This window comes from Chelonia mydas, chromosome 13, assembly GCF_015237465.2.
Source record: "Chelonia mydas isolate rCheMyd1 chromosome 13, rCheMyd1.pri.v2, whole genome shotgun sequence".
In the NCBI taxonomy this organism is placed as follows: domain Eukaryota; kingdom Metazoa; phylum Chordata; order Testudines; family Cheloniidae; genus Chelonia; species Chelonia mydas.
The window spans coordinates 8,051,297-8,079,258 of record NC_051253.2 but is presented as its reverse complement, the minus strand read 5'-3'; the positions used below and the strand labels follow the sequence as shown (position 1 = coordinate 8,079,258).

The following is a 27,962-nucleotide window of genomic DNA, read 5'->3' as shown; positions in this document are numbered from 1 at the left end:
CCCTTTCCATTCTGTTCTCTCTCCCTTCTCTTTTTGACGTGCATCCCACCCCATCATTCCTCCCTCTGCTCCCTTCCACAGCCAGCTTTCCTGCCACATGCATTGAACTGGAAAAGGGAAAACACCAGCTTCGTACAATGCAAACAACAGAACCGCCTATTATAGTCAACCTGTGCAGCGATTTAATCAATGCAGGCTGTACATGTGGGGAGAAGGGAGCCTGAGCACATTTAATTGTGCAACGTGTTCTGCTTGTCACCTTCTTTTGTCCTACAGCCAGAAACTCACAAATGGGATGTTTAACATGTATATCCCTGTTACCATAAGCTTGTCTTTGTAATTACCCCCTTGAAGTGCTTCTCCTTGTATGAAATGCCATGACATTGCATCCTCTAAAGTCTCTGCTCCTTGTCCTGACTCCAGCACCCCAAAGCAGCGCTGCATTTAAGGCCTTAATTCTCCCCTCGCAGACAGCAGCACAAGGGCCTGATCCAGCAAGGTGCAGCATCAGGCCATAAACCGGTAGTGACTCAGTATGGGAGTGACACCAGCGTGGAATTGGTGTGCTGGAGAAGAGAATCAGACCCAGAGGCACCAGCAGCGAGACTGCTTCTAACAACACCAGCTGTGTCAGCCCTGTGCCATCAAGGACAGGCATCACCAGCTCTTGTTTTCCAGTGAGGTTCTGCTCTCATCTGAGAGTGTGAAAAACACCGAGCTGTTTGTTCTGCAGGCCTTGTGTAAAACTAGTGGAAGCTCAGCTGTGTTGCTCAGGCTCCCATGGAGTTCACCTTTGCCATGATACATGGACCTCAGCTCTGTGCCCATCAATAATACTTAGCACTTCATAAGGATCTTCAAAGTGGTTTCCACATTGTTGGGAATTAGTCCCCCCGAAGTCCCCCACGAGCTAACAAAATGTCTTTATCCCCATTTCATGGGCAGAGAGACCAAAGGAGAGCGGTTATGTGCCTTGCCCAAGTTACAAAATCATAGAATCATAGACTATCAGGGTTGGAAGGGACCTCAGGAGGTCATCTAGTCCAACCCCCTGCTCAAAGCAGGACCAATCCCAACGTAGAACCATAGAATATCAGGGTTGGAAGGGACCTCAGGAGGGACTCTCACTGTCAGAGCTGGGGTTCAAACACTGGGTTCTCTGGCTCCCTGCCCAAGCCTCTTCCTGCAGTCCACACGGTCTGGGATATTACTGCCTGTTGCACTTTTCAATTAGTTCTCCTCAAAGATGTTGTTGCCGCAAGCAGGGCTGTTGTGCTCCATTTCCTTTGTAATTTCTGCTGCATCAGCCGGTGCTTGGGGAGCTTTGATTTTCCTTCTTCCTTTCACTGACTTCTTATATGCTGTTAATAGGAAGAGGACCACAGGCGTTAACCACATGGCAATGGACTGTTCAGACCACTATTAATGGGATATGGTCAACAATTTCTAGGCCCAAACTATCATTTGTTTAAACCAAAATGAGGCTTAGCAAACTACAGAGGAATAGAAACCGTTTTCAGTTTTGTTTTAAACATCCACAAACGCAGGTATTTTAATGAGATTTCAATATCCCTCATGGGCTTGCGAACCTGAAAAACAGCAGCAAGAGTGGACGGGAAGAAGAGAACTTGATTCTGAAACAAAAGTGCAACTAATCAAATGAGTTTTAGGGACGGATTTTTCAGGCAGCCTCAATCCAGTCTTGCACATCCACTTTTTGAGTGCGCCACCGATAGTGTGTACGTCTCTTTTGTATGTGCCAAGCCCCCATTGGCCTCAGATTGGCAGATGTGCAATTAATTATTTGGAGTATGAGAAATTGTTTGGTATATGAAAAACGGGGTTGTGTCCATTTTGGGGCCGATAATTCATTGCACATGCAAAAGTGAGGGTCAGAGGCTGGAAGTCTCAGCAGTGTATTATATTTAATTGTTGACACAGTGCATGTGTACAGAAAGCTGCGAGATGCCTGCCCCTGCATTTGTGTGCAAAGCCTACTTGTTGTTTGCACAGACTGGGCAATTGTGTGCAAAGAGGCATTTGCACGTGCAAAGCTTTCCTTGGATGTGTGTACACAAATGTAGCCAGGTGTGTAAGTGTTCATTTTGAATAGGTACAAATGGGTCTTGGCTCTTGGTAAATGTGGCTCTTATTTTCCATGGTGAGTCAGATGCTAAAAGGAACCAGTAAACGAGTGAAGAGAAAATTAGGGGCTGGATTTTCACAATCTGAATGTCCAAAATGTGCTCCGAACTTGTGTTCAGAGTTATCATGACGACATGTGAAAGTCAGCTAACTGCATGCACAAGTAGTCAATTCAGATGCAGCAGAGTGTACAGCCAGTCGCATTGCACCCTTCAAATGAAAATCTGGCACCGGATTTTACAAAAATTCTGCCAATGTGTTTGTATCACCTGGCTGTGCAATCTGAACCCCTGACAGCAAGGCTGGACAAAGCACTGCAAACAGCCTAGCACCAGCTGGTGTCTGGATGTATGCCAGGAAATGCTCAAATACAGCAAAGATGATTGTGTATCAATAATCCCTGACCGATAGCCCTCAGAGATCTTGTCTGTCTCCAAACTCTGTACAACTTTGCCCAATCCCACGCTGCAGGATCAGGCCTTTTAAGATTCTCAGCAGCTCTGGCAGTGCCATTTCCACATCCGCCCTTGGTTTGACAAGCTTCCAAAGCTCGGCTCCGGTGTTTGTTTTTAAGAGGAGCTCCTTTATTGTTTGAGCAAGTTTTCATTTGCTGCCTCTGTAGGTATCTCAGGAAGGCCAGGGGGTGAGGTGAGAGGTGGCTGTTGCTTGTTATACAAGCCTCCTTTTAAGCTCGGGTGACAGCTGTCTGTACATTTTTCAATCGGTCAACGCCGGCCTTTCTTTTTTGACTGCACAAAGAGGGCTACTAGCAAGCCATTTATGATGGAGCAGTATTTACGGCTTGGCAGGCCTGTTGCTATAGACCTCCCCCTATTGATAATAATTTTCTGCTTACTCACCTGTAGGAAATACCGGTACAACACATTCCATTGTTAGCAAGGTGAGACCTTTACGGCCACGCTTAAAGATCAACAGTGGTTGTGTGAAAGCTTTCTCCGAATGTCAATAACGCTTTGTGGAGTATTTCGCCTAGTCTGTCAATCAGCAGTTCTTAGTATTGGCTAAACAAACACTACAGTTTACACCTATTAGCTTAGGTGTTAAGACGTGCTCTCTCAGCCACTCCTATCCCAAGCTGGCTTGGCTAACCATTAGCAAGGGCTTCCCTGTTTGGAGATACACTAGTTACCAACGTACAGTGTAGCGTGTCTTATCATAAGGAACCAACTGTATCACCTTGGGCAAACATTTGTGTAGTGTGAAATTCACTTAGTGGGAAGCAAACACGCCCACAGTGGGTCAAGGAATAGGGTTGCATGCCCCTCATGTATTTCTCTTAAAATGCTAATTAATCAAGTATGGCTCATTGGAATAGTTGTATGGGGGCCTGATCCAAATCTCATGGAAGTTAAAGCACAGAACCAAGGAACAGGACGGAGAATATTATCATGCCATTCTACAAATCAGGAGAACACCTGCATCTGGATACTGCGCGCAGTGCTGACATGGGTTCGGAGAAGGGCAATGAGAAGGATCAGAGGCCAGGAAAAACGCCTCCAAAGTAAGACTGAAAAGGTTGGGATTGTTACCTTAGAAGGGAGACGAGTAGGAGGTGACATGATAAAAGTATATACAGGAATGAATGGTCTAGAAGGCAAGAGGCTGGGGTGGGGGGTGGATGTTGTTTGTTAAACAAGCCCCCTTTCAAGCTTAGGTGACAGCCCAAGAAGGGAGAGCAGGAGCTTCTGTTCTCCCTGTCTCATAACGCAAGAACAAGGGGACATTCAATGAAATTGAAAGGTAGCAAAGTCAAAACTGATCAGTGCATAACTAGACTGTGGAACTCATTGCCACAGGATGTCGTTGAGGACAACATCTCATAAGAGTCAAAGAGGGATTGGCTGTTTATATGGACAAGAAGAATACCCAGCGTTATAACATTTAATGCAAACAGCGAGTTTTGGAAAGGACAAAAATGTCGTGTTTCAGGGGCTAAGCCAATCTATAACTACTCGGGATCAGGATGAGTCCTTCATGGGTGCTGATTATACCACATCTGACTGTTGTGGGGTTTTTGCACATTTCTCTGAAACATCTGGTGCTGGCTACAGTTGGACACAGGATATTGGATTAGATAGACCTCGACTCTGATCCAGTCAGGCAATTCCTATATTCCTATGGAGCAGGCCCATACTGGCTAGTTGTAGCTAAACAACAGGGGACTTCTGACAGTCTGGCTCCATTGTATTTACTGACACTCAGCATTTGCAAACAATATCTCACCCCACTAACATTTCCATCGCTCACAGTTCCAGACCTCCAGAGACTGGAGAGGTCTGTGCCACAAGTTTGTTTGTTGCTCATGACATTCAAGAATTTGCCAAGGGAAAAATCATACAGAAAAGGAAGAAAAATAAAATGTTTCCATTCCCAGAGGCCCATTTTCTCCCTTGTATTATCACCAATTAAATGTTTTTTCAAAAAAGTATTTTCTCATGCCCATTTGCAGCTTCTAAAACCCTGTCCATACTCTTATTTCCCACCCATCACCATGGTATCTGGTGTGGGAAGTCCTCTCTGTATCCACAGCACCAGGCAGCGGCAGTGCAAGATTTAACTCACTACACCTCTGCCTTGGCTTGGAAGGACCTCCTCTAGAGTGCAGAACCGCAGGAGCCCAGCAGGACTCCAAATCTTGTAAGCTTGGCAGGAACTTCACAACCGTGACCTTCCAGTTCCTCCAAGATCAATTACTCAAGCCCTCTCCTCTCACCACACCAGTATCCAAAACAGAGTCATGACCCTTGCTAATGTTGAGGGACATGGCTGCGATTCAGGTAGCAGGGGGATTCATATCAGTTAGCTTCAGACAATGCAAGCTGGGCTCTATTAGCAGGTCCTTTCCGAGCAGGCCCTCTTTCTGCGTACCTTTTGTCCCTGGACCCTGCCCTCTTTTCCTTTTCTTTTGCAAGACCTCACCCTTGTCCTCCGTGCACAAATGTTCTCCTTCTGCATGTTCTTCTTGGTGGGTTTCATGTTCATAAGTGGCAGCCACCTAGACAAATCAGAAAACCCGTCAGTGTTTGGCCCACCGGACTCCTGATGACCCATCCTGTCACTCTTGGATTCACTGCCATCCCTTACAGCACAGTGCTAACTTGCAATTGTTTGTGAATTTGATGCTCACAATGATCCCAGGACTTTGCCCTTCTCTAGTGTCACCCAAGGAGCTCAAAGCACTTTGCAAATATTAAACCCAAGATTGCCAAAGTGGATGATCAGCGTAATGTGCCAGAAAGGGGCCTGACTTTCAGCAAGTACTGAGCACTCACCCTTGAAAAACAGCCCCCTTTAATGTTTGCCAAGTTGGGCCCTCCCTGTAGGGTTCCCAACTTTCTAATCGCACAAAACCGAACACCCTAGCCCCGCCTCTTCCCCGAGGCCCTGCCCCCTGCTCACTACATTCCCCCTCCCTCGGTGGCTCGCTCTCCCCCACCCTCACTCACTTTCACTGGGCTGGGTTAGGGGGTTGGGGTGCAGGTGGGTGAGGGCTCCGTCTGGGGTGCAGGCCCTGGGGTGGGTCCAGGGATGAGGGGTTTGGGGTCCAGTCTGGGGGATGGAGCAGATGGATTTGGAATGTGGGAGGAGGCTGCAGGTTGAGGCAGGTGTGTGGGGTGGGGGTTCGGGCTCTCGGGTGGGGCTGGGGATGAGGGGTTCAGGGTGTGGGAGGGGGCTCTGGGCTGGGGCAGAGGGTTGGGGGGCAGGAGGGGGGTGAGGGCTCTGGCTGGGTGTGCAGGCTCTGGGTTGGGGCCAGGGATGAGGGGTTTGGGATGCAGGAGGGGCCCTGGGTTTGGGGGGGCTCAGGACTGGGGCAAGAGGTTGGGGATTGGGGTTGGGGTGCTTGCTTACCTCTGGTGACTCCCGGTCAGTGGCACAGCAGGGGACTAAGGCAGGCTTCCTGCTTGTCCTGACTCCATGCTGCGCCCTGGAAGCAACCAGCAGCAGGTCTGGCTCCTAAGCGGAGGCACCGCAGGCAGCTCTGTGTGCTGCTCTTGCCCGCAAGCACCGCCCCCGCAGCTCCCATTGGCCGTGGTTCTGGCCGATAGAAGTGTGGAGCCAGTGCTCGGGGTGGGGGAAGCATGCGGAGCCCCATGCCCCCCCTACCTAGGAGCCAGACCTGCTAGCTGCTTCTGGGGCGCAGCGCAGAGCCAGGACAGGCAGGGACTTACCTGCCTTAGCTCCACAGCACCGCCAACCGGACTTTTAACGGCCCGGTCGGTGGTGCTGACCGGAGCTGCCAGGGTCCCTTTTTGACCGGATGTTCCGGTCACAAACTGGACACCTGGTCACCCTACCTCCCTGCTGTTGGTGTGTGGAGACCATTGCCTGCCATGCTGACCAATACTGTCTCATGGTTTCCTTGTGCTCCCCATCCATCTCTATCTATCTGTTGTCTCTTCTCTTATACTTAGATGTTATGCTCTTTGGGGCAGACACTATCTTTTTGTTCTATGTTTGTACAGTGCCTAGCACAGTGGGGTCCTGGTCTGCGACTAGGGCAACCTGGCACTACAATATTATTATTATTTTAGTATTTATCTTGGCCTAATTGACTCATTCTTCAGCACCCCCCCACCTCCATTGGCACCTTCATCAGGCAGCCAAGTTTCCCATCTGGATGTTCTGTGCCTGTGCAATGGGTTGTAACTGCTGGTGCGACCATCCCACGGCAAGATTCAGGGGTCCTGCTAAACAGACCCACCTCTCTGCCAGGGAAACACCAGGTTGTGATAATGTGATATTCCCGGAAAAGTACAGCATCTTCCTCTTATCTTTGGACATGCCGTATTTCTTCATGAGGTCAATATGTTACCAGTGTTACCGAACTAGGCTAAAGGCAAGGGATACCCCTATGGTGCGAGAAAGCCTTTTGTCTCTATAAAGAGTCGTGCCGCATGTCTGGGATTTCCTCAGACAAAACCGGGCACAGGAAATGACATCAGGTGTGGAATCTCCATCAGTTATTGATGGGCTGGGAACCAGGGAGTGAGGGGGGGACGGGAAGGGAGAGAGATATTTGAGCATCTGATGGAGGACAAGCTGCCATCTCAGCAGGAGCGTGACTTCCTTTTATCTTAATCGTGCAGGAAAAACTGCATGAGAAAGCAAAAGCAGAACTTTTCTGCAACCCAGAGACAGCACCTGAGCCCACTCCAGCCTGGGGAAATAGTATTTGTGTTGCCTTTTTTGTCTCATTTTCTACTGGAAACCGTAGCATCTCTCTGCCTTACAGGAGTAGCCTGTGCTCTTCAAAGGGGCCCAGCTCCCACAAACTTTCACCACTGAAATTCACAGCCTTAAAGAGGAACCAGACTTGGACTGCTCTTGGGGGGAGGGATAGCTCAGTGGTTTGAGCACTGGCCTGCTAAACCCAGGGTTGTGAGTTCAATCCTTGAGGGGGCCATTTAGGGATTTGGGGCAAAAATTGGGGATTGGCCCTGCTTTGAGCAGGGGGTTGGACTAGATGACCTCCTGAGGTCCCTTCCAATCCTGATATTCTATGATTCTTGGTGCATGTGTCAGTCAAAGGAAGCGAACCTCGCTGTCCGACGTGTCGGGCTCATCGGAATCCTGCTTCACAGACTCTGCATCGTCTTCCGCTAGGGAAACAGAAGGGGAAGGTTAACTGATCGGCTTTGGCAGTAACAATTCCTAGCCCCCTCACAGACATCACACAGAACCACAGTCACAGCTCCGGTCACTGAGACATCAAAACGAACGATATTTCAAAATGAAAAGGCAAGAAATGCTGGCACAACTCAGAGACCAGGGGCCAAGCTCACCAGTACTCTCCGGCTGCCCAGTGCCACACAGCAGCCATAAATACTGGCCAGGAAAGCTGGATTTATGGCTGCCTTGCATTGCTGGAGTAGAACCAAGTAACTGGAGCGTACTGGTGAGTCTGGCCCAGAGCTGAGCTAAGCAAAAGTCTGACCCAGTAATAAACTGGGTTCTAAAGCAAAGTCACCACAGCGTACATGCTGCTGAGTTTTTAGCAGGAGGCCCAAGTCCCAAGTGTGTGTGGTTTGGTGGCATAGGGGGACTGATGTTCAGAATACCAATATAAAAGAAATGACTGTGGGGAACACAATTTACAGTAAACTTCCATCAATTGCACCCTGCTGTATCTATGTAGCAATCCCTCACTGAAATCAATAGCCATGTCTAGATTGGGAAGAGAAGTTGTGTGATTTTTAAATACAACCTATCTTCCTAGGCTAGACAGGGCCAATGAGAATTTTGCTTGTGTACGGACTGCAGGATCAGAGCCAGAATGAACCAGAGCAGATGTTCCAAATGGTTTCAAAACAATTCCTGCAATGGACAAACTGCAAAACTGAATGAAATCTCCACTGTAGTGAGTCTGTTCTGTGAAAAAAAACAAAACTGACTTCACTGCAAAAGGATTCCATTGTATATTGGGCCAGATGTTACAAAATTCAGGCATGTAATTGCATACACCAAATGCACACCTAATGTATGCATACAATTACTGGGATTGCAGCTAACCAGGACATGCAAATGACCAAATCTAGTTGTTTGGGAGCACAATTACCCAATCGGCACTCACAATGGCAGATTTATGGAGGTATAAAGGTCAGTTACTCACTGAAATCCAGTAGGAGCTGGGCACCTAAACTGCCCTTGGTGCCTAACCCCTAACTTCTAAGGTACATCTTACTGCTGTTTGGAGGGGAGAGTGGCTGCTGGCAACAAAGGGCCACAATTTAATTAATTGTTAATTACATTGTTAATTAAAAGGTCAAAAGAGTGAAATGCCTGCAAGCTGCATGGAAACTATTTAAAAACACCATAATAGAGGCTCAAACTAAATGTATTCCCCAAATAAAATAATAATAAAAAAATAATAAATCATAATAATTAATAATAAAAAAAACCAGTTCACCTGGTCCATCCCCAGTGCCTACTAAAGTATTTCATATAAACAGGATTTCCCCCCCCCCCCACCATTTTTGTGATGAGTATAGTTGTAGCTGATGGCTCCGTATTCCATTCCCAATGTTCCCCAAAGCATTCATTCCCCCATTTGATAAGCAGCTATTTATCTTCATTGCTGGTCCAGATCATAGATCCAGTTCTGGTAGCACAAAGACACTGGAAAATTGAAAGCTCTAGGGCACTTCATGGGGGAATCCTTGAATGACTTTGAGCCACTGCATGGCTCCTATGCCACTTACCCTTCTGGCCCCTGGTATAGAGACATGCCTATTGGAAAGGGAGCATAGCCAGGGCATCTGTGCATGCTGGGTGTGATTCCTGGCTGCAGGAACAGCCTTTGGGGGTCTGTTGATGACTGACACAAAGAACAGCAGTCCTGAGGCTTCTCTGTTTTATGCCATGGAGCTGCCGATATTCGACACCTTTGACAATCAGGCCACTTCCATTTAGGTACCTAGATATGAATTGAGGAGTCTCACGTTGAGACATGCAGGTCTGAAAACTGTAGACTTGAGGAGCGGTTTTCTGAGGCATAAATGGGAGTTAAGCATCCAACTCCGCTGACTGCCATGGGAGTTTGGTGCCCAGGTGACCTTTGTGCCTTTGAAAGTCTTCCTCTTGGAATTTACAATAAAAAATTTAAAACAATTGCCTCATATTGCATGCATGTTTAGGAAGCCCTGTCCATAGACTTTCCAGTGCTAAGGAGATCAGCACACCAGACTCAAAACACTGTCTGCTCCTGCCTTCTCAAATGTTGCTTTTCCTTGGGGCTTTTTACCTGTTTGAGCACCTGGTTCTCGCTTCTGTGCCCTAGGAGACACTCTCACCCTAATCTCTGAATCTGTTGCAGGATCATATGATGGTAGCTTGCCAGCGGGTTGTCCTTGTGGAGAAGAGACCTGTAACACATGGCAATAGCTGTATTAGTTACAAACCGATGGGAAGAACTGCCAATGCCTTTATTGCTAGAGATGTTGCCTTCTCCTAAGGTGGTGAAAAAAAACTTGTGCCCCACTCCAGCCTGGCAATGAGTATAACTGCAAAGATGCACATCTCCCCCTGGACACATCAGAGAAGGGTTTCTGTGTATTTGTGGGACATTGCCACAGAACCAGATGTCCCCTACACACAGATTCAGCAGGGATAGTGGCAGTCTCTCGATGCACCTTAATCCTAACCCGGAGGAATAAACCCCTGAGGCTTAGAGGGTAGTTACTTGCCATGGTCCATTCAGTCCTGGGTTTCCTCTGAGACTGAGAGCAAGGATGCTGATCAGTGCTCGTTGTGGTTGTCGTTTTGCAATGTGAAAATCTGTCCACTAGGGACAGGACTGGCACCACCGACCTGTTTCACACGCTGTGGGCCACAGTAAGAGCCATCAGGTCAGAACTTTCAGCAATGGTGCTGATGCTCATTTTAAACTGCGATCAGCCCAGCAAGCTGGCTGCTGACCACCGCCTCCCTGCAGAGGAAAAACGGATGCCAGTGCAAGATGTACTCACCGAAGGTGCCGCAAGGGCCTCTTGCTCTGTGGCACTGAACTGCTCGGTCTCATTGCCGATTTGCAGCGGTTTGGCCACAGCGAGCTGGCTGCAGGCTAGGTGGGAGTTCTCACGCTCTGCTCTTGGCAGCATGCTGGAGCTCTGGCCTGTCTGAAGCGTGGGGCTTTCTGGACAGATTGGACTTGGACTGTCAGCCTCACGCTGTTTGGAGGATTTGTGCCAGCTGGCAGGTTTCAGGTTTTCATTCCTTCTGCCATAATCTGACAGGTCCAGAGGTGTGTCCAGGAGACATTCTCTTGCTGCCTCTGCCTCCTCCCTTTGCTCCACATTGTCCCTGTTTATCCAAACAACTTTCCCTTCTCCAGGTTTCTCCAGGTACGACCTCTCTTCTTTGCACCCCATGGTCGCACTCAGCTGCGGGGAAAGGGGCCTTTCCTCAGGAGCAGCTGGAACTGGAGTTGCATTTTGGTCGCCTTCTGTCCTGGTCCTGAATCCCTGCTGATGCTCTTGTGCCAGGAGATACTGGAGCCTCTCTCTGTGCTTAAGAAATGGAAGCCTCCCCTCCAAATGCTGGTCCCGCACGTACACCACAGCTCCAGGGAGTTCTAAAATGGCGGCCTGATCTTCCCATTCCTCCTGCAGCCTCGTTCTGTCTTCAGCCTCTCTGGCCTGTAGCAAGTGGCTTGGCAAACTATTGTCCCTATCTGCAGAAGCGCTGTTACTCCTGAGTCCAAACTGGTGCAGAGAGAAATGTTTGTTAAGGAGGCAGAGCTGCTCCTGCCTGGTGGTCAGCTGTAGAGTTCCATAGGACGAAGTGGCTTTGTGGGAATCTGGTTTGTTTGTTCTTAAGCAACTAAATGAAACAAACAAAAATCATCAAACACATCAAAGGCAAGTTTCCAGGTGGGTCACCTCACTATCACAGTGTCTGTTTTTAGCACCTGGTTTCCATGTGCTGCCACTGATTGGCCAAATACGCTGCTGATGTAAACTTGCATAGCTCTGTTGAAATCAATGGAGCTCTGGCAGTTTACACTAGCAGAAAATGGATACGTTGGAGCAAAGTTTGCATGCCCACTTTTGCACACATACAATAGGTCACCCACATAGTGATTACATCTGTGCAAAATCTGCATTTGGGTGTGCAAAGCAAGTAGCTGGGTGCACAACTACGCTGTCTGCATGTCTGCAAAAATGGGTGTGCGCCTACTGGCTGTAGATGGGCCAATCAGTTGTGCACTAAAGCTTGTGTGATGGCCACCATCTTGTCTGCCACACCAAAGACTGAAATAGGGACCTCCAGAAACAAGCGGCTCCAGCTTGAGCTAAAAAGCCAGGTCTCTCTAGCTGGCTCAGAACCTCTATGGACAAAACACAGGGGGACCTCTAACACCAGGGGGTTACAGAGACACGAGCAAGTGGAGCCTGAAAATGCAGTCCAGTTGAAGATAGAGCTCTAGGCTGCCAAAACCTGACAGTTTTACATTGCTGATAGAGTCTTTCCTCCTTCCTTCAACATACTCACTTGTAGAGTTTTACAGCCACATTTAAAGAGACCTGAGCAATGGGTGAACTGTGCAAACTGTGTTCAGAAAACCCTGCTATATAAATTGAGTCCTTGCTTGTGACCATTCCTTGGCATTTGGCGGTGCCTGGCTTCACAGAGAACGCATCCAAGCAAGGCGTTTGCTGGGGGGAACTTATAGTCTCTGAATGAGTCTGTAGGTCTCACTCAGACCTAATTGCCACTAAAGTTAATGGGAAGTGAGGAGCTCAGATGCTACTGTGATGAGCGCCACAGAAAAGCCAGTTGGATTAGATAAGGAGCAGTGGGAATCTCTGCCCAGTGTTCATATCAAACATTTTTTTCTTTATGTGGAGATCTCTGCAATTCTCAGTGCTGGCCAATTGCAGAAGGTCAGAGATACTCTGACAGACTGTTTTCTAGGGGCCTGATTCTCCTCTCATTTGCCCTGCTGTAGATCAGGAGTAAACTTGTTAAGGTTGATGGAACAACAACAACATAGCATAAGAACCAGGTTCCTGGTGTTTTCTGCCTGGGATAGTTGCAGAAAATAGTGGGAATCTCAAGAAAAAGTCTGTTCTTGTGAGATTTCCAGCCTGGTTTGCTGGAGTTACGAGGTTTGGAGGTCTTATCCAAGCCTAAGCTCCAAAATTTGTGAGGATTGGATCTTCCTGGTTCAAAGACCATGGTGGGGCTTATGTTCTGGCTGGAAGAAGTGGCTTGTGATGGAGAGAGAGAAGCAAAAAGAAAACCCAACAGTAACACAACAGCTGCTTGATACAAAGCCCTGGAAGTCAATGAGAATTCTTCCATTGATTTCAGTGGGCTCTGGATCAGGCCCAAGGAGACTATGATGTTGGAGATATATCAGTACCGAGACGATGCTACTCACGCCTCATGGCTGGGGCTGCGCTCACGCTCCAGGAACAGTGAGGTTTTTCTTGCTGGTGGTGACGTTGCTCTCCTGGCAGAGATTTTTTCAGGGAGGCATGGTCTGGAGCCAGGTCTCACCAAAGCGATGGTTCCATGCAGCTGGTTAGCTATCCTCTGGGAAGTCTAAAGGCAGAGGAGAAAAGTTTGCATGTCCAGGGCTATTGGGCTTAAAGCTCAGCTTGGTCTAAAGGGCTCTCAGAAATGATCCCCAGGTGAAAGAAGCCTAGCTGACTAGAGAACAATGACAGCAGAAAACCCTGCTTAGTAGTGGTTTTTGTTAGTGAGGCTACATTTTGTCTTATATCCATTTACATTCAAGGGGTGATAAAAATGAGTTGCTAAGTTTCCAGTGAACAGCTGAATGCTTCTTCAATACGGTGTTGGAATTTTAAATAATAATCAGCCATGCATTTCCCCAAGAAGGCTCCAATCCAATGCAGCATCATATTTTTCAGCAAGTCCTAATTTATTCCTTATTTTCCAGCTACACTGATTTACAGAGTCATGTAACTTGTCTAAGGTTAAGCCAAGAGTCAGTGGCTTAGCCAAGATCGGTCAGTTTCCCAGTCCTTTGGTCAAACTATTAGACCCTATTTGCATGAGTTTACAGAGTCCATTTGCTTCACTGGCTTATTTCCAGGGGAGGCTCCTATTCTGCGGCCAGTACAGAATAATCTTTCTGCTGTTGTAAAAAGGCTCTGAATAAGCCCTTACTCAACATTTTTGCCTACCCACTTTCCGATGACACCAGCCTCTACTGTTTATCTTCATTAACTACTCTCACAGCCCGCCTGCAGCCTCACCAAAACCCCCTTCACTTGCTGTTTCATATTTATATGGAGTTCAGATCACTGGATCCAGTGCCAGTATTAAGCACGTGTGTGTCTGAGTTCCCACCATGAGACCCAGTGCTATGGCCCCTGAGCTATGGGGGCATGACGTCTGGCACTCCATCCCACTCTGGATCCCTCAGCTGAAATGCACTTTCAGTTTCAAAGGGGTGGAAAGTTAGGAAAGGTACAAGCTCAAAACAGACAGTCGCAGGGATTCCCCATCTCTCTGAAAATATCCCACAGGATAAGGCTGTATCCAAATGTGGGCCTGTGCAATACCCCTATGGTTCAGTCCTAAGAGATTTCTCCAACTACCTATTTAAAAGGGGAGTCAGTGTGATTTGAAGAGGAATGAATGCTGTCACAGCATAATGACCAACTGCTGCTAGGCAAGTTCTGAGGCTCCTAGGGAATATAAATGTGAAAGCAAAGCTGGGACGTTGACTTTATCAGCAGGAGACACAATAGGAGATTTGTTCTCTTTCCAGTTCTGCCAGTGATGACCTTGGCAAGTCACTTCACCCCATGTGCCTCCATTTCATTCCTTGTCCCATCCCTTTCACAGCTTATCCAGCATCAGGTCCCCACGGGAATGATGCCCGACTTGACGAGGACAGCCTGACAGTGCTAAATATCCGCAGGGAACTCTTACCATTTCCAGAGCATGTGCTTCTTGGAGAACAGCACTTGAAGACATCCTACTGCCCAGAGAATGTCTCTGTCCTGCAGACTTCTCTGAAAACAAAGGCAATAGCCAGTCATTGCAAAAGCTGTGCAGAGTTCCGTTGCGGCTGCTCTACGGTTTTTCCATCTGCACGTGGCGCTGTAATGCAGCAGCCAAAAAAGTCTGGTCAACCAGTCTGATAACCTGGATATCAATCAGCAGATCGCAGCTACAAAAAGCTGGCAGGGCACCAAGTGCTTCCTAAGGAAGATTTCTATCTCTTTGGAGCCAAATTTTCTGTCAGACTCAAGCCAGCCTCTGAATGTGTATGCTCTATTGCATGTGCAATTGACAATGGGGGCAGGGGAGGGGGAAGGAACCAAATGCACGAACAGGTGCTTTGTGTGTGTAAATCAGTGGCCTGGTTTGTTGTGCAAAAGGCTGCTTGCACATTAATGGGAGTGTGCCCGGTACGGGGGGTGGGGGGGAGTACAATCAGCGGCATGTGTAACAGTGGGCATGTGAATAGGGAGGCGAATGCTGAAAAGGGAAGCCTTTTGTCTCTCTTTTGATTCCAGATGGAGCCCTAGGGGCTCTCTGCAAGGAGGCTGCCAGGAATAAAGGGAAAAGACTCGCACTTCCCACACATCATCTGTGATGGATGACACTGGATCACCTCAGGGGAATATTTTCCACTAAAGCACTGCAGCTCATGTATTATTTCCATGCAATCCAGATATTATGCTCTAGATTGATGTCCATCCTGGGGTTTTGATGACTTCGGCTCTTGCTCCCATTTGATCTAATCAGAATCCTTTGCCAGAATAACTCACTGCTGCAGCCCAGTCATTGGTCCCTACACCCCCTATACTGGAGCCAGCAGTATATACCTTCTCCCAGCTGTTGGCCAGGCTGTTCATGATACCCTTCTTCTGCTTCTCTGCTAGTTGCTTTGTCTGTGCTGAGTTTCCGGCTTACTGGGGAGAGTAAAGCCAATGGTGAGTCCGGGATGGAGCTGCTTTCTCTGGGGAGGGCTCTTTGGTGCTTTGTTCTGTCACTGTTGCAGTGAAAAGGAAACAAATGAATGGAAAAAGAAATGAAATGGGAACCACAAGTTTAAAGGCTGCCCTGGTGTGAGCTCTGAGCGCCGGTGTTTCGTCTTAACGGAATGTGCAGCAACTCAAAAGCCCTGGGAAACAAGGTGATGGGGCTTCCTGAGCGCTCACGGAAACATTTTCTTCCGTTTCAGCTCATCACAACTGAATTGGACGCCAAGGTTTGCTCTGAACCAATACACCATCCTGGGCCACCCAGAGTGGAGGGCAAAATGGGCAGTTTGCCCCAGGCCGTCTGTTTGAGAGAGCTCCCAAAGTGATGGAGGAGTGGCCAGGCACCCGAAAACCCCTGTGCAGCCCTGACACCTTCTCAAAGCAGAACTCAGTCGAAGCAGCTGAGTTTCCTCTTAGTCTGCTATGCAAAATTTCACGGGAAGCCATGACATTGGTGTGAATTCAATGCAGACCAACGACTGGCCCATATGCTCTGAAAGTTCTGTGACAAACTTGGTAACTCTGGCAGGGGTTTCAGTTTAGCCATATAAGGCCCCAACGCAGGGAGGTTTTGCAACAAACTTTTGCACAGCTCTAGTTCAGTAAGTCAAGCTAGTTCCAGGTCTAGAAACCTCTGCAGTCATTTGAGAGATGCTAGATACGAGAATTTGTGTTAAACTGAGGAAACGTTTGGGTTCCAAAGCAAGCATGTTTCTCTACTGATCTCTTTGTGATAATTTCTATGGACTTTAAACCCCTAAGGAATGAGCTGATTTGTATATGTTGGCTAACCTGACATGTTACTTGGGTTTCACCAAAGTGCTCTGCTAGGTTACTACTTATAGCAAACATCCTCTCCCCTCCTAATCCCTCTTGATTCTCTTTCTCACAGTTCATTTTCCCATGTGAAATGTGATCCATTCCCTGCAGATCCACGTTAATGGATCAGCATTCTGCTTTTGCCCAATGTCCCAATGGCTTTGCCAAGAGGTGTTAGATCTAGATAGGTGTCTCTACAGATTTACTGAGTGCGTGAACGGTGATGAAGCTGGTGATAATAAAAACCAAGAGTTAAATCCTGCCCCCATTGAACTCAATGACAAAACTCCCATTTCACATCAGTGGGGCCAGAATTTCACCCCACACAATTAGTATGTAGCAGAAGTGCACTATGTGTAACGAGTGCCATTTAGTCCTCACATCTCAGAGACAAGGGGTTCAGCATACACTTGCAGTCAGAGTAGGGGTTCTCTCTCCCATTCACTAGTGGGGCAATCACTATTTAGTCAAAGAACCAGACTAAAGGGGAGCCAGGGTCAGGAAACTCCCTGAACTTTCCATGATCTCCCTCCCCATTTCACTCCATGACATCACCAGTGCCAAGCACCAATCCTGCCTGGTTCCAATGAGGCTGAAGATGAAGGGGCCTCTATTATATGCAGGTGGACTGATGGGTGAGGGAAGGAACCAGAAGCTCATACTAGGAAGTTGGAATAAAAACAATGATGAAGACTGTACAGGCATCTCCACTCCCTTGGCCAGGAGGTTCTCATGCTGGGCTGGTTCAACCGTGACCAGGAGAGTGCCAGGGTCCCCGGGGAACCACCTGGCCAGCCCTACACCACCCAATGAATGAAACCCAGAACAGAGCTTACTCCAGGCTTCGTAGCCTCTTCAGTTCTTCCTTCAGGTTTTTATTTTCCTCCTTCAGCCTGTTCATTTCATTAGCTGCAGAGAGAGACAGTGAGTGCAGCAGGTTAGGGATCAGACATGGATTTAGCTGGGCAAGATGCTGGGAGATGAATGCTGCCCTGCGGAGACAGCCTTGGATGGGCAGGATTATGATGAGCATTTAAAAAACCCCAACGGATTCCAAATAGAGGTGCCAGCTTTACAACAAGGCACAGATCGGCCATGACTGCAGGGCAGTTGGTGAAATCGCTCCTGCCACCCGCCATCGAAATTTTAACCCCTCCAGAGATGAAATGCCAGGTTCTCTGCAGCTGAAGTGGCTCAGAAGGGCCAGTGCGCAAGTTCTCAGCATCCTTCCAACAAGGCCTCTTCAAAACGCTGTTTAAGGTCAAGCGCTTGCAGATTTTTTCCTCCCCATTAGAAATGTGCATAGCGAGCATTCCAGCACCCTGTGGCAAAGGTGGGAATTTCTACCTTAAATACCGAGCAACATGAACTTCCCTGCTCTACTAGACCTGGCTGTTCATTGCCCTCCGTCTCCCCCTACTGGAGCATTACAAGAGACAGAGACTAAAATGCTGGTGTCTGCCTTCGGGTACACATTATTATCCACACGTTGATGTCACAGCTGGGAGTCATAACTCTTGAAGGCAGCATGCCCTCTGAGAATGGCCTTAGAGCATCCGTCAGTGAGTCTGGCTCTATAATGTCTCTCCTGCAAGCATCATCTTCAGGAGATGATCCTTCCAGGAACGGGCAGTAACTAGGAAATGCAGGTTGAACCCTATTAGTAAACAGCATCTCCTCTCCATCAGAGCACCTGATACCCCCCAGGAGCTGACCCTCATACTGATGGCACCCTTCACTGTAAAGTACAGGTACCTGCCTCTTTGCAATGGTAGTTAAGGCATGTGCTTGCTGTGTAACGTGGGTATGAAAGTATGTGAAGTATGATAAGGAATTCCTCGGAGTTTACTCTGGGTGGGTCTTTGGGATGAGAACTTAAAACAGAGACCTGCTTTGTTTACCAGGACATTAAGAGCCAGATTTCCAAAGGAGTCTCAACTCCCTTTCCCTCTCCCAAAGAACTCTGGGATCTTTAGGGTGAAAAGTGCTTCTTCTGATTGCTACAAGCCAAGTGGCAATGAAGGGTAGAGGGGACAGACAGCTACAGTGCAAAGGAGATATATGACCAACCAGTGCCTGGCTTTTACACCTCTGTGTGAAAGTGACACTTGAGGTACAGGGTGCGAGGAAGATCAAACTCATAATGAAGAAATAAACACCAGTTGCTGACACTGTTCTATTTCTTCCAAAGGCAAAGCAAAACAAAATACCAAAATCCCCAGGGATAGTCAGAGACAGAGAGAAAAATACCCTTGGCTTGTGCAGTGCTCAGGTGCTGCCAAAGACTCAGGAGAAGATTAATCGTACGTGTTCCTTGATTTTCCTTTACCAGTGCAGAGCTGCTGCTGTATATTTCCTGTGTATTGTCCAGAGTGTTGCTTCTACCTTGCCAAATGGATCTTTTTATAAGTGGCTGACGTTGCCCGGCCCATATGCACATGCTGTAGCAAAGTCCTGTGTTGCAATCTCTCGGGTAAAATCTCTAGTGTTTATAGGAAATGTTGATTTTCCTAGGCCCAGATGTTCAGATCTGCACCCCCCGACATGTGCCCATTGGACATGTGCCCCCAGGATTGCACATACGATTGTGCCCGAATGATCAGCAGACACTTAAGGTGCAAAAGTGCAAAATGCCAGCAGGGCAAAGCTGAAGGTCTATTTAGCCGCTATACTTACTGAGGATGAAGATGTGCTGGAGACTCTGGAAATGAGAGTTCTCATACTCATTCTGCTTCTTCTTGGCGAGCTCCTGGGCAACCATGCATCTGTCACAGAGACCTGCTCTCAGCCTTAACAAAAAACCCCAGAGCCAAGAAGCTAAGTTATCCATACATGGCTATACAAGTAAATGAAACCAAACCCCACCTGCACTTGGGAGGCAGATCTACAGCATCAGGATAAGGTCGAAATCTGGCATTCATTACACCATGACAGTGACATGCTGGGCAAAAATCCATTTCTACTTTAGTGAGCTTTTGGACACAGCGTGTAGAGATACACAATTCTTCCCTATGGCAATCAGGTGGAGATATGAATTTTCAAAGCTGATAGTAACACAAGTGAAAGAAGTTTCGATAAACCCCATGGCCCAGATTCTGCTCTTGGTTACACAGGATCATAGAAATATAGGGCTGAAAGGACCTCAAAAGATCATCTAGTCCATCCCCCTGTGCTGAGTCAGGAACAAGTAAACCTAGACCATCTCTGACAGGTGTTTGTCCAACTTGTTCTTATAAACCACCAGTGAGGGGGATTCCACAACCTCCCTTGGAAGCCTATTCCAGCACTTAACTACTTTAGTTAAAAAGTTTTCCCTAATATCTATCCTAAATCTCCCTTGCTGTAGAGTAAGCCCATTACTTAGGAACATAAGAACAGCCATACCGGGTCAGAGCAATGGGCCATCTAGCCCAGTATCCTGTCTTCTGTCAGTGGCTGGTGCCAGATGCTTCAGAGGGAACAGAACAGGGAATTATCAAGTGATCCATCCCCTGTCACTCAGTCCCACCTCCTGGCAGTCAGAGGTTTAGGGACACTGATAGTAATGGGTTGCTTCCCTGACCATCTTGGCTAATAGCCTTTGACGGACCTAACCTCCATGAACTTATTTAATTCTTTTGTGAACCCAGTTATACTTTTGGCCTTCACAACATTCCCTGGCAACGAGTTCCACAGGTTGACTGCGCATTGTGTGAAGAAGTATTTCCTTATGTTTGTTTTAAATCTGCTGCCTATTAATTTCATTAGATGACCCTGGTTTGTGTTTTATATGAAGGGGTAAATAACACTTCCTTATTCACTTTTCCTACACCATTCATGATTTCATAGGCCTCTATCATATCCCTGTATCATATCCCTAGTCATCTCTTGTCTAACCTGAAGAGTCCCCGTCTTTTTAATCTCTCATATGGAAATTGTTCTATACCCCTAGTCATTTTTGTTGCTCTTCTCTGTACTTTTGTCCAGTTCTAATATATCTTTTTTTGAGAGAGGCAACCAGAACTGCACGCAGTAGTCAAAGTGTGGGCATACCGCGGATTTATTAGCTATCTTCCAGTGATCTGGTACAGAGGCTGATTTAACCAATAGGCTACATACCACAGATAGTTCTGCAATTTCATATTTGAGTTCTTTCAGAACTCTTCGGTGAATACCATCTGGTCATGGTGACTTATTACTTCTTGGCCTACCTTCAGCAGACATGAAGAACAATTGATCACTGTTGTCCTTATAACAGCCCTTAACATATTTGAAGCCCCCCTTCAGTCAAGACTAAACATACCCCCTTTTTTTAACCTTTCCCTATAAGTCAGGTTTTCTAAACCCTTTTATCATTTTTGTTGCTTTCCTCTAGATTCTCTCCAATTTGTCAAATGTGACACCCAAAGCTGGACAGCGTAGTCCAGCTGAGGTCTCACCAATGTCAAGAAGAGTGGGACAATTACCTCCTGTGTATTACACATGGCACGCCTGTTAATCACATCACTGCAAATGCAACAACTCCCTTAATTTCAATGGATTTACTGCATTTACACTGGTGTAACTGAGAGCAGAGTCTGGCCCGATGGGTTCTCAATTTGCTAACACTAGTTAGTGAGAAAAAAAGGTTTCTGTGCTATATTCCACTTATTGCAAAGACACTGAAAAGCAAGCTCTGTGTAGGCATGTGTACTATTGGACACAAAACAGCATTAGGTGTCCCAATCAATCAATCAATCAATGAAACACCTCTTACCTGTTTTCTAACACTTTTACATTTTCTTTAAGGACCTTCTGCTGTTCCCTTAGCTGGTGGTTTTTAGCAAACAGCTCTTCAATTCTCTGTGCATCTCTAATTCAGGAGAGAGCATGGGACAAAACAAGAAGGTCATTGGATTTGCCCCAAGTATCTGCTGCTTTCTTCTCAATGTACTGTCAGCAGGCAGGATTTATACACTAGCCCAGTCATGCCACTCACACTATTTCTATTACTAAACTACTGTTGCTTTGTGTAGCAGTAAGTGTATTGGATGGATGAGGTTATAAATATATTAAATGCTGGCACCAGAGCAATTTGATGGAAGGTTAACAATTCCCATTAGATAAACAGGATGGAACACAAAAGGGTACAGACTCCTCTGAGCTCAAAAATGGATGAACCAGAAGGGCACTGATGACAGACTCTTAACAACAGGGGATGGCATCTGACTCAAAGCCCAGGGATACATGATGAAAACTTCAGTAGGATAGAGGTCTTGGATACCACTGCTTTGTCTGTCACTTCCATGTATTTAGGCTTGGAAGGAATAGATTTTTATTGGTGAATGCTGATAAATGTCAATTTCACTGTACACACAAACCAATGAAAAAATATTTCCATTGACAATAATCAAAATTTACAGATAGGCAAGGTAAAAAAATTCCTCTTGAGAATATATTATAATTTTATTTAAGACTATTTACGTTGCATATTTTGGCATGTGATGTTGACAATTTGTGTTTTTTGAATATCGTCTACAGTCATAAAATCATTATTGTCTGACACTCCCCTCATAATTTCCTGCAATTGTGAAAGTTTAAATTGGTACAAATCAGAAAAAAATGCTTAAAACCATAATTCTTCACAACTTTAAAATTTAAATTGATAAAAATAAAAGAAATGCTTAAAGTAAACCTTGATATTATCCATCAAAATTATTTAAAAAAATCGAATACAGCCCAGCCTATATATATTGTATTACAACAACACCAACCCCGTACCCCCAACCCAAACCTATGCGTGCACCTTAAGGTTACAAAGTCACATACTTAAAAGTTAGGAAATGTCAGACTTGGAGTAGGGTGGGAGAAGAATATCTCTGGCTTAATCTGATTGGATGTGTTGCGAAGAGTATTTAAACTCTTATGCCACACCAGGGCAGGAGGCTCAGAAGAGGACTTTTATGTGCCCCACAGTATCCACAAAGTCTTGATCAATTCTGAGTGGACAGCTTGGTAAGTCTGAACTGCCCCTGCTAGGTGGGTGATTCAAGACCTTTCCAGGGTAAGGACATTGCTGATTGCTTTACAGATTAAATTAAAAGAAGACAGTGAGTTTGCTTTCCGGCTTGCCTTTTTGTTCCAGTTTGTGGGTTTTTAACAGATGTTAAGGGTGCCAACAGCCTAGGGCAGATGCCTTCAATGTTATGAGTAAATAGTTTCAGAGTAACAGCCATGTTAGTCTGTATTCGCAAAAAGAAAAGGAGTACTTGTGGCACCTTAGAGACTAACCAATTTATTTGAGCATAAGCTTTCGTGAGCTACAGCTCACATCCGATGAAGTGAGCTGTAGCTCACGAAAGCTTATGCTCAGATAAATTGGTTAGTCTCTAAGGTGCCACAAGTACTCCTTTTCTTTTTGAGTAAATAGTGCAGCACTTCCCCATCCCTCCAACAGAACTTTACCACCACAGCCTGGAGTAGAGAACCAAACTTGCTTTACTCACCGACACTTCTCTGTTGTCAGCTCTGTTAGCTTTGTTTGCAGTCCTGGAATAATTAATGAAGGCTCAGGAGATGGGTATTTATTGCAAATTACGTGACAGTTCAGAAACAGAATGTACTATCATAACTTTTAGCAGACCATGGCAACTTAAAAGGAAACTGTTAGTTTAAAAATCTCATTTCTGAAAAACAAGGTTCCCTGCCCATGTTGTTAGTTTATTTCCTTTTCACCATTTACTATTTTTGCATTCCCCTCTGCTGGGACGATGAAAGCAGTCTAGTGAGTTTTACTTTTATTTCTAGTTAGTTACAAAACCTAATTCTCACTAGAGCTGGGCAAAATATTTTCAGTGCAGAGTAAAAAAAAAAAAAATTGCATTTTTCAGGTCACTGAATTCTGGGTTGAATTTGGCAAATAGTTTTGGCCAAAAAAATTGTTTACGAACAAAACAAAACATTTAGATGTTTCCTTTAGAAATTTAGCTATATTTATGTATTAAAACAAAACAAAACAGGGCAATAAACACTCCAAAATGAAACCAAATGAAAATCGGAAAAAAATCATTTTGTTTCATTTTCTTTTTTTGTTTCATTTTGGATGCTTTTCACTCTGAACCGATTTTTTTGTTTGGCTGCTGACCCAAAAAATCAGTGGTTCACTCAGCTCTAGTTCTCATGCTAGCACAATTCTGCACGCTTTGGTTGCAAACCATGTTGGCAATATTTATAGCCCAACTAGTATTCTTTCCCTCAATTGAACTGCAGACAATTATACAATATCTAAATTTGGGGTCTGAGTTGCTTAAGAGTATCCTTTAAAACAGTGGTTCTCAACCAAGGGTACATGTACCCCTGGAGGTACGCAGACGTCTTTCAGATGTACATCAACTTATACAGATATTTGCCTAGTTTTTTACAACAGGCTACATAAATAGCACTAGCGAAGTCAGTACAAAGGAAAATTTAGTACAGACGACTTGTTTATAGTGCTCCATATAGTGTACGCTGACATGTAAGTACAATATTTATATTCCAATTGCTTTATTTTATAATTATATGGTAAAAATGAGAAGTCAGCAATTTTTCAGTAACAGCATGCTGTGAAACTTTTGTATTTTTATGTCTGATTTTGTAAGCAAGGAGTTTTTAAGTGAGGTGAAACTTGGAGGTATGCAAGACAAATCAGACTCCTGAAAGGGGAACAGTAGTCTGGAGAGGTGGAGAGGTTTAAAACATCACAGGGTGTAGAATTACAGAGGGTGAGACTGTATTTATAACCCAGGATAGTGTAAAATATAACACATGGGTTGACAACCTTCGGCATGCGGCCCATCAGCTTTCTGCAGCTCCCACTGGCCAGGAACGGCGAACTGTGGCCACTGGGAGCTCCGGGGGGCTGTGCCTGTGGACAGTCAATGTAAACAAAATGTCTCGCGGCCCGCTAGCAGATTACCCTGATGGGCCGCGTGCCGAAGGTTGCAGACCCCTGATATAACAGTTTTATCCAGAAAGTTGATGCTGGAAATGCCTTTATACCTGGAGAATGGGAAGTAGTAGCATGCATTTTCTTTCCTTAATGGCCTGGCTTCTAATAATGTACAAGTTGTTAATGCTTTAAAGAAACAAACTATCCATCCTCACTCTAAATTTTACTGTAACAAAGACTTCTCACCCCTGCTAATTCTGAGCTATCTTCAGGATGGATTTTTGCTTCTTTCCTCTTCCTCTTTGATCATTTACTATTCAAATGAGTGTCCAATGACTGCCTCACCTGAAGTCAGATATCAGTGCCCTAATAGGTAAATTACTTCCCATTTACACTCTCCTGCCAACTCCTTATTTATTACCCTTATTATTATTGTTATCCTAGACCAGTTTGATGGCCCAGCTGATAACATCTAGTGCTTCCAACATAGGACATTCAGACAACACAGACCACAAAGCAGGAGGGGGATAGGAGTAGGATCCTCAGTGCTGTGTTTTGCTTGGGTGGGAGTATTTTAGGAAAGATTCATTCTGCACTGCTTTGAGCACCCCCCTCTCACCTCCCAAATGGCTGGTGAGGGAAGTATAATTGCATCATACCATGTTGAAAGGACTCCAGAGGACAGGGAAATCAGACAGCATAAAAATAACAGTCACCATGAGTTTCTTTTTGTGGTATGAAGTGTTGCTGATTTCCACAGTAAACCTTATGTTCTGTAAGGCTCCCAGGGCTCCATCTGGTACACTTGTCATCCAGGCTATTTTAGTAGTGCTTAGATATTGGCACCAAACCCCCAAGGTGCTCAGATTTGCATCCGGAAACATCGAAACCCTAGAGTTTCCTGAAGACCAAGTGGCGTGGCACCCACACCACCAGCCTCTTCGTTTTCTAGAGGCCCATGATCTGATCCTGCCTCTGTGCCTCCCACTGACTCCGAGAAATAACACTTCAGCTGAGCTGTGGGTTCCTTTCCCAGGCTCTCTAATTGGCAGACACACCTCCCCAGCTCAGGTTAATTGGAGCTAAACAGAAGGATTTTCACTCTTAGCTTTAGAAAAGAAATTGACTTTTGCCTCTCTACAGCAATGATCCCGAGTTTCTTCTTACCTAGGACCTCTTTCTCATGGATTTCCTTGAGCTTATTCAAGAAGTCTGCAAAACTTTCTGTGGCCATGTTCAGGGTCTTCCCACATGCCTTGGGGGTATGTGAATCTTCTGCTTCCCATTCAAAGTTGTTGGTTTTCTTATTGTTCAGTTCTTAGCCCAAAACAAAAACCACACAATAAGACAATTAGTAGCGTCCCATCAATATCTTAAGTTTCATGTTTTTGCCAAGGTTTAAAAACATGACAAGCATCTAAGCTATCCAAATGAAGAAAGCAAACTCGTTTACTCAACCATTAAAAAAAATAGCAAGTACATTCAGAGTCAGATTTTCAAAGCCTGCGTTCCCTTTTTGTGCCCACAGTTAGTTCGGGGGTACAAATAATGGCAGGCACAAATTTTGCACCACAACTTGCACTCACAGATGCTCTAGAGGACATTAAAATGTCCCCGTACCTGACTGCATCTGCAAACTGGGGACTTTCAGCACTGAAATGACATGACTTCTACCACCGCAATTAGTTGCTGCCATAAAACTGGACTGGGAATTATTTGTAACAGCTAAGTTATGGCTTGGAAAGGGAGACCTACTTAAGGCTCAGCTAAAAATCAGGTCCTTTTTCTACAGGTAGAGCCGATCAATTTGTGTTGTCCTGTAAGTGAGTTGGCTGAGAGAGGGTAGGCAGCTGTCTGTGGAAAGGAGTGATGGGCCCTGCATGCATTTATGTGGGTACCATGTTTAGCATGCCCATGATATTACTGCTGATTGAAGAACCAGAATCCGAAGAAAGTAACGATAGCAGACTATCTCATCACCTGCCCTGAAGGGATCTGAAATGCTGCCCGCTCACTTATCTCCTGCCTGCGGGGTGAAGCAGACATGGACAGTCAATACAACTGCTGCTTTGCTTTACTATGTCATCTTCCATGCGGGGCTCTTGGAACTGCCTGAGAGACGTTAATGAATTCAGCCTCCTAACACCCCTATAAGATAGGGAGCGAAGAGTTATCAGCCCATTTTACAGACAGGCAAAGAGAGACTAAGTGAACTGCCCCAGGTCACATAGCAAGCCTGGAAGGTAGAGACAGCATCAGCTTGAGTTCTAGTTAATTAAAAAACATGAATTAAAAAGCAGTTTCCTCTTCACCTGCCCCTCAGTAGTTGTGGTTTTACACCCACATTAAAGAGGAGGACGGTCCATTGGCTGGAGCACTAACCTGGCAACTGGGAGACAAAGATTCATTTCTCTGCTCCACCACAGCCTCTGAACCCCTCCGTGCTTCAGGTCCCTGTCTGTAAAATGGGGATAATCCTTCCCTGCCTTACAGGGTGTCGGGAGGATAAATACCTTACAGATTGCGAGCTGACCCTCTCTCCTTACGGGGTCCCAGAGCCTGGGCTCCAAGCCCAAATGTCTACACTACAATTTTATAACACTCTCCCCGTCCGAACCCTGCAAGCTAGAGTCAGCTCACACGAGCCAGCCGCAGGTGTTTCATTGCAGTGTAGACAGGCCCCTTCTGGCCCCTCCCTCGGGGCACTGTTCATAACTCAAACTCACCACATAACCCAAACCAAAGCTATTCTCCTGACCCAAACAGGCAGCAAGGGCCCAGAGGCCTTGCCCTTTGCACAACTCCCCAGAAAATGCACATACCCTTTCTTTAAATCCCTGCTGAATCACGTGACAGGCCGGTAGCCCAGCTCTTTCCTGGCTGTCCTACTCTGTCACAGACCCATGGGGAGAGGGGAAAATGACTTGATATACCGGGGCAAGTAAAACTCATTAGACACCGGATGTTGTCAGGTCCATAAAATAAACAAATAACCCAGAAGAAAAATGTTATTTACTCTAGCCTCAGCGGTCATAATCGTTGGAAGTTACTGGCAACTATATTTGGTTAAAACTTTTAAGATAAGAATAATTTAAAAGTTGACAAATATTTAATCACTGAAGATATTTATGTTGGCATAAACTCTCTCTCCCATTACCCAACCCACAAGTGCGTATAAAATATAGAGCACTGAAATACAGTAGTTACGTGCACCACTTCCCTCTGCTGGATGGGATCAGTACTGATCAGTTAAGTTTGTTGTAAGACCTGTGTATCTAGCAGCTAATGGAGATTCCCCTTTAGCTGAAGCAGGAGTCACATTCTAGCCCTGCTGTAGCTGGGATGTTTTGGCTGACCATGATATGCCGCCTAAAAACAACTATAGAATTCCCAGGTAGCCAAGGATTTATTCAGTATCCTCCATGATTTGTGAAACTGACAAAATGAACTTTATGAAAGGAAAGATGACACAGGCTTTTGTTGTGTGAGCATTCAGATTACCACAAAGGTTCATATTCTCTTTGCTGAAAATCTCAGTGGAGTCTTGATACACCTATGTTAATTCCCATGCAGAATAAAATGAACACAGCAAGTAGGAATGCAGCCATTAACAGAGCGTA

General features: G+C 45.9%; 1 protein-coding gene across 1 annotated transcript; it reads right to left on the bottom strand.

Annotated features, from left to right (window-relative positions):
• Window positions 1-158: 158 nt before the first annotated feature.
• RBBP8NL (RBBP8 N-terminal like) lies at window positions 159-25,651 on the bottom strand. The gene is made up of 13 exons (XM_007059802.4): window positions 25,510-25,651; window positions 22,919-22,961; window positions 21,190-21,285; window positions 19,131-19,243; window positions 17,291-17,363; window positions 15,477-15,643; window positions 14,575-14,657; window positions 13,049-13,212; window positions 10,632-11,484; window positions 9,908-10,028; window positions 7,705-7,766; window positions 5,035-5,161; window positions 159-1,361 (listed from the first exon to the last, which is right to left on the bottom strand). Exons 1-13 carry the CDS (start codon window positions 25,574-25,576, stop codon window positions 1,231-1,233), a joined length of 2,100 nt encoding a protein of 699 aa, XP_007059864.2. The 5' UTR covers window positions 25,577-25,651; the 3' UTR covers window positions 159-1,230.
• Window positions 25,652-27,962: the final 2,311 nt, after the last annotated feature.